At 37.7% G+C, this 12,408-nt stretch overlaps 1 protein-coding gene across 7 annotated transcripts in view; it reads right to left on the minus strand.

The window, feature by feature from the left end:
- The window catches only part of mcf2l2 (MCF.2 cell line derived transforming sequence-like 2), a 105,301-nt gene that overhangs the window by 86,656 nt on the left and 6,237 nt on the right, over positions 1-12,408 (minus strand). The window contains exon 1 of one of the 7 annotated variants that reach the window (XM_051672117.1): positions 11,228-11,577. The exons of the other annotated variants lie outside the window; for them this stretch is intronic. Coding sequence (XP_051528077.1) covers positions 11,228-11,243 — 16 coding nt within the window. The 5' untranslated portion in view covers positions 11,244-11,577. Of the gene's footprint in view, positions 1-11,227; positions 11,578-12,408 lie in introns of those variants that run through there. 7 annotated transcript variants of the gene reach the window in all.

Here is a 12,408-nt window from a genome sequence, read left to right on the forward strand (position 1 = left end):
ACCAGACTCTGGGATAGGGAGGAGGAAGGGAGGTTCAGAAAGACTCAAGTAAGCATCTGGTGGGGGGAAGAGATGCTCTTTGGTATAGATGAAAGGAAATTTTAGAGTAAGATCTATTCCATGCAGAAAAAGCCTAGGTTGAAAAACATGTGCTTTGCTGCAGCAAAAACATGGTGTCCTGCTGAAATACTGAACATGAACTGCCTGAAAGAACAACTCTATTTATTTAACGAGAAAGAGCATTTCCCTGAACATCAGTGGTTTCAGCAAAGCCATTGTGTGGCCATTCTGCACCTTTCCTTCCCATTGTACACTAGTTTAGGATCCCTTGTCTTTTTTGACTTCATGTTTACATAATGAGCAGGACACACCCAAAATTACATAAAGTCTTTGCTTCAAAATAGAATGCATCATGACCATTGTGATAATTTGATGGTCATGAGGATGATAAGACCTAGTGTATTTTGTTAATTGTTCATGCTTGTTTGCATAAGGCCAAACCCACTCCAAGTGTCTGGTTACCAAGGGGTGATGAATGGGTCTTCATATATCCTGGCTGGGTAATTACAGGGCTCATTAATCACTCAGCTCATCAGCAGCAGTTCTATAATCAGATGACCAGCTGTCAATCACCTGTGGTCTCCCCACCAGACAATGCAGGACATCGAAATCAATACGATAAACTCGCTTACTGTAGATAATCAGCGATTGCTAAACTCACTAGAGCGCTGCAGACCCTTGTGAACTCTCACATTTGGAGTAACACTGATGGGAGAGTGGCCCAAGGGTTAGAAATTAATGTCTAGTGGAGAATATGGTGACCAAAATAAGCTGACCAAAATCAAGCACAAATGTATGAAGGTATAAAAGTAGCAAAACTAGAGAAATTGTAGATTTGAATTTGAGAACTTGTACAATAAACTTTTTTTTTTTTTAATGACTGTGATTCAGTTAGTTGTGTGTATAACTTTGCCAAACAGGCTAAATATAAAAAATTACTCAAAAGATTTCTCATCGATAACGAGGAATGTTTTTTCTCGTAAGCTGAAATTTACACTCACAGACTCGAAAACTTGAAAAATAAATGTTTTAAATTGAATGTTACATTCTGCAATATTTTTGCATTTGTGTGTAAAGTCGCGATCCGGTGTTGGAATGTGTTATTTTAAATGTTATGGTGAGTGCTCGTTGTGGCTGTTATCAAGGGTGTTAAGTGATACTGGGCGACAATGTTTTCTCATGCACACAGATAGCTCATTACTCGCTCCGATGTTCTGCAGCTCGTGCTCTTTTCCAGTTAAATCGTAAAGCAAAATTCAAGCAAATGTGTCTGGACTCATGAAATACATACAGTGATGTACAGATAAAAAAGTTATACTAGGGCGGATTAGAACCGAGAACTCCTTGTACTAGAGGCAAAAAGTTTACCACGAGACCAATCAGTCACCATATGTAAGAATCTGTTGATCCATGTATTTATCCACAGACTAACAAAATCCCAGGACAAACAATTGCAGATTTAGGGATAAAGTTATCAAATTAATTACCTGAAATATATATTGGAGCACTTGAATTTGGCATCAAGAATGACTATTTATCAAACTAGTAAAAGATTATTTGAAATTGTGTGCATAATCTAATTAATATTCATAAGTTTCATGATGTCACAACAAGCACTTCAACTTACAAGTAAAAATATTTATTGTAGTTAAGTTCTCAAATTCAAATTACAAGCTCTTGGAAGTTATAACTTCATACAAGCGGCCTAAAAGAGCCTGAAGTTGGACATTAATGGTCTTACACATTCTAAATCTCATCAGCCTCTCTTCACAATATCACAGTTTTAAAGATTAAAAATATACAACTGAAGTCAGAAGTTTACATACACCTTAGCCAAATATATTTAAACTCAGTTTTTCACAATTCCTGACATTTAATCGTAGAAAACATTCCCTGTCTTAGGTCAGTTGGGATCACTACTTTATTTTAAGAATGTTAAATGTCAGAATAATAGTAGAGAGAATGATTTATTTCAGCTTTTATTTCTTTCATCACATTCCCAGTGGGTCAGAATTTTACATACACTTTGTTAATATTTGGTAGCATTGCCTTTAAATTGTTTAACTTAGGTCAAATGTTGTGGGTAGCCTTCCACAAGCTTCTCGCAATAAATTGCTGGAATTGTGACCCATTCCTCCAGACAGAACTGGTGTAACTGAGTCAGGTTTGTAGGCCTCCTTGTTCACACACCCTTTTTCAGTTCTGCCCACAAATTTTGGTCCACAATTATTTTTATGAGGTCTTGGCTGATTTCTTTTGATTTTCCCCTGATATCAAGCAAAGAGGCACTGAATTTGAAGGTAGGCCATAAAATACATCCACAGGTACACCTCCAATTTACTCCAATTAGACAAATTGGTTAATTGCCTAAAGGCTTGACATCATTTTCTGGCATTTTCCAAGTTGCTTATAGGCACAGTTAACTTAGTATATGTAAACATCTGACCCACTGGAATTGTGGGTCAATTAAAAGTGAAACAATCTGTCTGTAAACAATTGTTGGAAAAATGACTCATGTCATGCACAAAGTAGATGTCCTAAACGACTTGCCAACACTATAGTTTGCTAATATAAAATCTGTGGAGTGGTTAAAAAAGATTTTTTAATGACTTCAACCTAAGTGTATGTAAACTTCTGACTTCAACGGTATATACAGTATATACTGTATATTTTATGTTTTTAAGAATATGTGAAATAATTTGAAAGAAAGTATATCAACTGAACTTTTAAGAAACATCTGCATTTTTTTATGATAGAACTTAAAATAGTCAAAGATGACTTTTCTGTTTGCTCACTTGGCTTTTGAGCTCATTGATATCAATTACATTGTCTGCTTTCACTCAAACTGATTTGCTGAACATGGACTGTGACATGTGAATGCTAACCAATGGGATTAGCCAGCTGGCAGAGGCTTTCCCTGGGCCTTAAAGGCTTAGTTCTAGGCGAATGGCTGCACTTTTTTCCCTTGCTCTACAATTAAGCAAAATAAACATATTAAAATGTATTTATCACTTCTCAAAAAGTGTGTGTTTATTTATAAAAGAAATTACTACCTTCACAGAGTGGATCAGGGGAAGATTTTCAACAACTTAAATTCACTCTCTTCCTCAGACAAAGCTATTGTATGTTGTCAGAGAGCACTTTGAATGCAGTATATTGTTGTTTGGATGACATTTGCACTGCTTTTTCCATTTTTTGGAAGCAAATATTGTGATTAAGTTTATCTGCCTGTTCCATTTTATATATATATATATATATAGTGTTTTTTTTTAAATGGTAAGGGTAAATTTTAGGGTTAGTGGTGAGATTGGCGGCTCTAATCTAAATTTCACGAATTCATTGGTTCATATAGTTCTGGAGCACATTAAGGTAAACGGATTTGGTGTTCTGTCCATAATGGAGGGGCTTGAGCACAGGACTAGGCTTGACCTCTCTAATCTGACTAAAGCAAGAAACAGAAATAACATTTTGAAATAATAATTGGTATAGGTTTCATGAAATATAAAGGTGGATATGGGGAAGTGTAAGGATACCAGAAGAATCTTTGGTGCGGTGAAGCAGCCGGTTATACACTCACTGAGCACTTTATTAGGAACACTATGGTCCTAATAAAGTGCCCAATGTGGTCTTCAGCTGTTGTAGCCCATCTGCCTCAAGGTTCGACAAGGCGTTTCTGTCCGCAAAACTGCTGCTGACTAGATGTTTTTTTTTTTTTTTTTGGGCACCATTTTGAGTAAACTCTAGAGATTGTTTTGCATGAAAATCCCAGGAGATCAGCAGTTACAGAAATACTCAAATCAGCCCGTCTGGCACCAACAATCATGCCGCGGTCAAAATCACTGAGATCACATTTTTTCCCCATTCTGATAGTTGATGTAAACATTAACTGAAGCTCCTGACCTGTATCTGCATTATTTTATGCATTGCACTGCTGCTATACAATTGGCTGATTAGATAATCGCATGAATAAGTAGGTGTACAGGTGTTCCTAATAAACATTATAAGAGAAACCACAAGAAATGTGTTATCTTCCTCTTCCTAAAGCAGAACCATGGGTTTCATTTGGAGCCAATGTTTTAAGTGTTGCAGACACTGTTGCATAATATTGAGTAAACAAATCCAGTTTGGAACTTGATCACCTTCCGTGGGGGGTTCAGTGTGGCTCCCTTCTGAACATTGATATCTACAGTGCACATAATGACAGACGTTTTACCATAAACAGTGGTTGCACATGTTCCACAAGCATATAGAGTGACTATAAAGCAATAAAACACAAAGCCTCCCAACATTGCCTCTCTGGGGGGGGGGGGGCTCCACAGGACATCCAGTCTATTGTCTTGTTCAGCTTCCCTCTTATCTTCATAAATTAGTGCTGCTATGTGGCAGAAAAGGAATTTCAAGAAGATGGTGGACAATAGAGTACAGTGTCAGGCAGCAAAATAATACAATAATACTTAAAGCCTTGTGATCTTAATAATGTTTGACAACAAGATGAATGGTTGTAGTAAAGCATTTATCAAAGGCTCTTCTGTTCACAGATGTGATCTCAGCATTTTATTCAAGCATTGAGCCATAAGTTGGCCAGACCCCTGATCCATCATCCCTAAAAAAAATAATTGAAAGTGGGTGGAAAGAACTGCAATGCGCACATATACTCTCATATAAACACATTTACATGAGTGCGGGGATCTATTTCACAGCAATACAGCTTAGATTTAGAATTTTAAAAAAGAATTATTAGCTACTCTATTTATGAATCCTTTTTACCTTTGAAGAGATTTTGTCAGACTGCATGTCCACATGATGTTGTTTACCACAAAATATGTAAATGTTATAAAAGCCTTCGATCCAAAATGAAAGAACAATGTGAAAAATTCAGACAGAGAGGTGATAAGCATGATCACTTATTATCCAATGAGGCAGAGTCGATTTCAAATCCCTCTTAATCCACATCCCTGCAGAAAAGGAAGTAGCATGGATACAAATCACAATGTCAGACAGGATCCTGTATGTCCAGTACAAAAACTCCCTTGTAATGATAAATATCATCAGCCCTGTCCCCTGGAACAATCAAGACCCCACCTAACAATGCAGGACAAGCAACAAACAGGCAAACCCCTTCATTATCTAACAAGAAGTGAAAGGTCAGTATGTCGAACCAATGCATGTATAAAAAACTAGCTTTGAGCAAGCCAGTTGGCCTAATTCAGAATTGTTTGTGTAAAACTGTACACTATTTCCACAAGACCCACATCCAGAAATATGTGTTTGACTATGATGTCCAGATGTGGGCTACCTGAACCAGTCTCTGCAGGTTGGTTTAATTATGTTGCAGTACTTTAAAGAGGGTCTCATGGGAGTCTGCTTGTCTTTGAAGACCCTGGCCTCTGAATCGACCGCATATGTGCCATACACCCCTCGTAACTGGATTAGTCTCAAAAGACAAAAAATTATATTTCCAAACGGGAAAATATTTCTGGACACAAATGCTTAGTTTTACGTACAATATTTGAAGCACAAAGCATGTTTTTGCCAGTCTAAAAACTGACTTGGAGACATTTTGTTCCTGAGTGGCACATGAAGGAAACATGGCAACCTCTGACAGGATGTAAGGCATCTGTACAATAGCTCATAAACCTTAACTGGCTATATTGTTTTGTAAAAACTTAAGTTGCCATTACATCAACCTACCCATGGGAAAGGAAAATCACATATGAGATACCTTTAATGTCTCATTTGTTTCTCACAATAATGAGAGTAAATGTAGATCCAAAGGAGACTTGCTGTTGGACTGTCAGATTCTTGTCCCACAATAAATAGACCCCAGTAGTCTTACATGTCTCCTTTAGAGTTTCAGAATGCATCTTAACAATGTCACAAACTGTGCTACAAGCTCCAAAATTGATACTAAAGTCCAAAGTCTGCAATCCAAAGTCAGAGATTCTACTACAAAGTCAAACATTTCTCATACAATTCTTCCAAGACCAAATTATCTAGTATATACAGTACTATCCATGTTAATGTTATGGCTCTTCACTCACACTACATGTCAAACAATGTTCTCATTTGTGTCTAATTTTATTTCTCCAAATATATTTTAGGAGAAAGATCTGACAATGTTGATATTGAGAACTCCACCAAAGGGATAGTTCACCTAAAAACGTAAATGTTCTCATCACTTACTCACCCTCATGCCATCCCAGATGTGTATGACTTTCTTTCTTCTGCTGAACAGAACAAAGATGTTTAGAAGAATATCTCAGCTCTGTTGGTCCATACAATGCAAGTGAATGGTGACAAGAACTTTGAAGGTCTAAAAAGCAAATATAGGCAGGATAAAAGTAATCCATAAGACGCAGTGGTTAAATCCATGTCTTCTGAAGTGATATGATAGGTGTAGGTAAAAAAAAATAAAAAATTTTTTAAAAATCAGTATTTATGTCCTTTTATAACTATAAATGTTCAAGTCACATTCTTTTTTCTTTTGTTTTTGGCAATTCACATTCTACACGCATATTGCCACCTATTGGGCAGGGTGGAGAATTTTTAGTAAAAAAAGGACTTAAATACTGATCTGTTTCTCACCCACACTTATCATATAGCTTCAGAAGACATAGATTTAACCACTGGAGTCGTATGGATTACTTTTATACTGCCTATATGTGCTTTTTTGACCTTCAAAGTTTTGGCCACCATTCACTTGCATTGTATAGACCAACAGAGCTGAGATATTCTTCTAAATATCTTTGTGTTCTGCAGAAGAAAGACAGTCATACACATCTGGGATGGCATGAGGGTGGAAAAATGATGAAAGAATTTTCATTTTTGGGTGAACTATTCCTTTAAGTCACCTGAGCTATGAAAGCTATGCAACATTTGAGCAATAGTACTAAAAAAGTACTAGTTAATGAAAAACATAAGGATAAAATGTTCATAAAAACTGTCAGATAGACTGTGAATTAATAATTAGATATATAATAAATAGAAAATATGTTTTAAAAAAGGAAAGATGAAAAAGATTGACAAAAAAACATTATTTTTTACTTTTGACCTTGTACTGTCAGAGCATACATTTTCTTTTTCATGTCAAATACAGTCTGACTGCTAAAGGCCACAGTTAATGCAGTTCCTTTTTTTTTTAGCTCACACAGTTCAATGACCCAAAGTACAGCTGCATGTCCCAAAATAAAATAAAAAATTAATTTAAAAAAACTACTGTACCTCAATTTCCTAATATAATAGGAAAACTCAAATCTTTTGCTCAGACATTGCTGTTCTCATGACACTAGCCACTGTGATGAATGAAGCTGCCTATCTGACCTAGCCATTTAATCCTCTTTAAGAGAGCCTAACTGTTAACACTGCTGCTTACGCACGCACACACACTTCTGCAGAACTGTTCAGCCAGTTATAAAATTAAAACAACAACCACACACCACCAGAAAACTTCACACTTCTCTGGAACACACTACACCAACGCAAAAGTATTTTTTAAGTCATAGTCGCATTAGAAACACAAAGAGTCCCACACAACCATAGTTAAAGAGGAAGATGGGATACTTCTAGTGGCTAATTTGGTCTCCAGACAAACTCCCAGGAAGCGATGGTAAGACTCCATTTCCCCAGCCGAGATGCGGACCAAGGAAAAAGACATTCTCTGCAAGAGCTGTCCACATACACAGCATCTGGACAGGATGGTCTGATAGAGCGGAGAGCTTTCCATATCGCAGCACAAACCTAGAATAACCCTGCTCATGCTATACCTGTCTCACTACAGCTCACTGGATGAGACAGTGAGTGTGGGGCTCCTGCATAAGCTGTGTGTATATTAAAGTCACAGAAAAGCAAGGGAAGATCAGAATAGGTGGACAGAAGCATTGCGGTCTCTGGTGTGTGAGACAGAAATGTGATATAATTGATTTTGTATTTTCCTTTGACTTTCTCTTTTTTTTATTGTATATTTGTAAACAAAATGTTTTATGCTTAATACAAGAAAAAGCAATTTGCAAATAGAGTAAGAAAAAAACTTTATTCAAGGTATATTCTCAAAAAAAAAATTTTTTTTAAAAAGTATTATTTTCTTACACAGTTTTGTTTTCAATTATACTGATCTTATTTTAAGGATGTTTAGATATTTTTACTGATAAACATGGGATTACTTTTTTTCTCACAAGAGAAATCTGCAGTATTTACAGTCTTTAAATCTTCTTGCTGTCTAGGACAAGCAATTGAGATATTAAAGAGATTCTGTTTGTGATTTTTCTTTTCTGTGGGTATGTTGACAAAAAAGTGATTACAAAAAGTATAGCTAACACACACACACACACACACACACACACACACACACACAGCATCCTCCAGTATCCTCTGCATCGTAATGACTCATAATGCCCCAAGAGACTATCTGCAGCATACTCTTGTTTATGTGTGTGTGTGTGTGTGTGGTGGCTTATGAGGACATTTAAAAGGGTGTTATGCTATAAATATGGTTTATGAGGACATCTCTAGTGTCTCCATAATTCAAATCACTTTAAAAAACATACTAAACGATGTTTTTTTGAAAATGTAAAAATGCAGAAAGTTTTTTGTGAGGGTTAGGTTTAGGGGTAGGGTTAGGGGATAGAATTTATAGTTTGTACTGTATAAAAATCATTATGTCTATGGAGAGTCCTCATAAGGATAGCCGCACCAACGTGTGTGTGTGTGTGTGTGTGTGTGTGTGTGTGTGAATACCTGTGTGTGTTTTTATCATTAAAGAGCCCTCAGACTGGCACAAAGTCTTAAAGGGGTCACTTATTCATTCATTTATGTCATCTAATCATACAGGCCCTATTTTAAACCATTGTATTGACCTCCCTGTGTCATGACATTGCATGTGACCTTCACTGCTCTACCCCACCAGTTAGGTCCCTTGCCGCTGTTGGGGGTAGGCTCTTCAACCTTGGCATCTTTCTTTGGCAGGATCTGACAGTCGTGCATCTACCTATCATCGGACCGTCAGACGAGGACTTACACCAAAGGACATTAATTTATTGTAAATAAATATGTTAAATTCAGTCTTGCCTCTGACTCTTTCTGGTAGGACTGTTTTTTCTATGAATGAAAATGTGCAAGAGATTTACAAAATCCCCTGAAAGCACTCACTCCAGGAAATCATTCATGGCTACATGTCCCAATTTATGTGAAGGATGCAATCAAACTACTAGTTGTTCCCACTGAAAAAAACAATTGAAAACTAAACAAAGTCAGCATACTGTTGTTTCCGAGTACTTATATTAATAGGCATACAAGATTTGTTGATACAATAATGCAACATTAAGCTGAGAACAATGAAAACAGTCCAGACTAACACAAGCTGCAATTGTTAAGTGTACGTAAATAAATCTGCATCCAGTTGTAACGGACGGTCGACCCCGGTGTTTGCCTCTGTTGCATGGCCACTTCAATACTCATCCCATGTAATTTGAAATATGGATGTTTGCCAGGTGGGGAGTCTACATTACAAAGTTTCAATTGTATTAAAAAAGTATGAGTCAAGACAAAGATTAGAGGGCAACATTCCTTTTAATTTTTGTTAATATAAATATGTTTTGAGTGTAGGGTCAATTGCTCATGAAAAATGTGTGTCTTTAGCCTATTTTTGAAGACAGAGAGGGAGTCTTCTTCACGGATGGAGTTGGGAAGGTCGTTCAACCATCAAGGTACAGTGCAGCCGAAATTCGGGGAAAGTGATCTGGTGCCTCTGTGTTGGTACCACAAGGCGCCGCTCATTTGCAGACCGCAGCCTTCTGGTGGGAACATAGCTCTGTAGGAATGTTTTTAGGTAAACTGGCGCAAAACCAGTGACTGAACTCGATACGTGCAGCAACTAGCAGCCAGTGTAGAGAAACAAGGAGGGGAGTTACATGCGCATTCTTGGGTTTATTGAAGACCAGACGTGCTACTGCATTCTGGAATATTTGCAGAGGCCTAATTGCGCATACAGGAAGGCTGGCTAAGGAAGCATTGCAGTAATCCAGTCTAGATATGACAATATACTGAACAAGGAGTTGTGTGGCATGTTCAGAGAGAAAGGGTCTTCCTAATGTTGTAGAGTGCAAATCTACAGGATTGGGCTGCTTTTGAGATGTGGTCGGTGAAATTGGGTTGGCTGTTGGTGGTTACCCCTAGATTTCTGACCATTTTGGATGGTGTTATGGTAGATGAACCCAGCTGAATGGTGACTTTGTGCTCAACAGCAGGGTTGGCTGCAAAGACAAGGAGCTATAATTACATTATAATCAGTGTTCTGTTCCCGCACTGAATGAATGCGAAACCTTAACTGCAAGCTTTTTTTTTTTTTTTTGGTACAACCCATTTTAGGGGTGGCTGAAAACACAACAGAGCTATAGAAATGTATCTTCATATTTAGAATAAAAGCTTCCTATGATTACCTTTACGGTAACCCACCAACATCTTATTTTCATGTCCTTCAGGGGGATCAAGCCTTAATTAGGTGGGTCACACACCCCCAAACTCCCCGTAATTCCCACCCTGCCACAGCCGCTCTCTCTATCAGTTCACCACGACGATTATGTCTGTTGTGGAGGTGGAGATATTCAAATGAACACCCCATTCCTACGTCACTATGGGGCCGATTGCAAGGTGGAAATAATAAAAGTAATTTTCAGACTGGAGAGGAAGTTTTGAGTTCTGAAACTTGCCATTTGTTTTTATAGTACAATGACAAAATATCAACGAAAATGTAATTCCGCATGAAAGGACCCCTTTAAACTTCTGACAAACAGTACACCTCCTTTACCTCAGTCAACCTAGTCCTTGTTTTATAAAGACAGTAAGTGGAAACTTTTTTTTATCAGTGACTGATCAACTGAAACTGCTGAGCAGGATTACAAGTAAAACAGTAAAACAGCAAAGGTCACAATGTTGTGCGTCTTAAGCATTTTTAATCACATAACCCCCCCCCTTTTTTTTTTTTTTTTTTGAGAAACCCCCTCACACCACCCAACCAAAATCAAGAGCTACAGTGCTCTCAGAAATGTCTCCATATATTGTTCTTAGAAAAGAGTGCAAGAGAAACATAAAAGCATGAGTCTATTAACACAGTCCTTCCTCTGGCATAGCTGCTTTTAAAAGAAAAGCTTTAAAGAAAAGAGTGCTGACTTACACATAACTGAACCCATTGTGGCGACGGTCCTGCGCCATGCAAATGGTCCCAAGAGCCACAGTGACCCACAAACTCCCTTTCTCTCACTTTGCGTGTCTCCTTCAGGTTGTCTCTCACATTTTTTAAACTAATCAGATGTTGACAGAGGAACCTGTGCCTCTGAAACACTGGTAATACATTTACATGGTTTCTACAAATATCTTTAAGAATGCCAGACACACCGGTAGCTTCCTCTACTTTTCTCCCAGCGAGACATTCACCACTGCGCAGCACTCCGTATATGCCAGGAAGAACTTCACAAAACACACTGATTCCTTTTCCCCCTCTCCACCCCAAAACAAAGCCTCGCGTCTCTCTCTCTAACACACACACAAACCCCTCCCCACAAAAGTCACACATGAGACGGCATCATGTGGCACAGACTGTTGAATCTAAACCTGAGGACTAAACTTTTTCAGATACTTTAAAAGTGGAAAACAAATGCAATATATTGAATTAAGAGGTAAAATGATTTCTCTTTAAACAAGAGGGAACATAACCCAAACAGTGATTTCATGGATGTTTAAACACTGTAAAGTGGAAGACTTTAGGTAGGATGTTTCATGGTGGATCCAGCTTAACGTCCATAAATTCAGAAATTTCTGTGGCTGGAAACCTTTGTGCCTGTAAAACAAGGCAATGTTTTTACTCTCTGGATTCAAATCACAGCCAGGCTCACACACTACAGTAGCTCAACAAACAGCCCTCATGTGGGTACACATAAATTCAAAGAATATCCCTGAATTGAGACAAGAAATGTAAGTTTTCTAAAAAGGTACAAATTTCCATTCAAGCAAAGGTTCAGTATGATAACTGCCTGAAAACTCTCATTATTGGTGCTTGCTACTATAACAAATGCAAGCATCAGTATGAATAATGCTCATACGTAAGGTTAGGGATTTGAACAATCCCTTAACCCTAAGTATTAAACTTCAACTCGTTTGAGTTACAGTATGTTATGAAGGATGCCTCAAATCTTACTTTTTAAAGTGAGACTTACGATTTTTACCTGCCGAGATATAAAGCTGGCAAAAAATCCCACATACATTAAAGGGGAGACCTGAGCCATATCTACACACCTGTCTATCATAGTGCCATGGGGGTGGGCTCTTTTGACTTGGGACTGTAAGCAACCACCTTGC

Source organism: Myxocyprinus asiaticus, chromosome 35 (assembly GCF_019703515.2).
Source record: "Myxocyprinus asiaticus isolate MX2 ecotype Aquarium Trade chromosome 35, UBuf_Myxa_2, whole genome shotgun sequence".
Classification (NCBI taxonomy): domain Eukaryota; kingdom Metazoa; phylum Chordata; class Actinopteri; order Cypriniformes; family Catostomidae; genus Myxocyprinus; species Myxocyprinus asiaticus.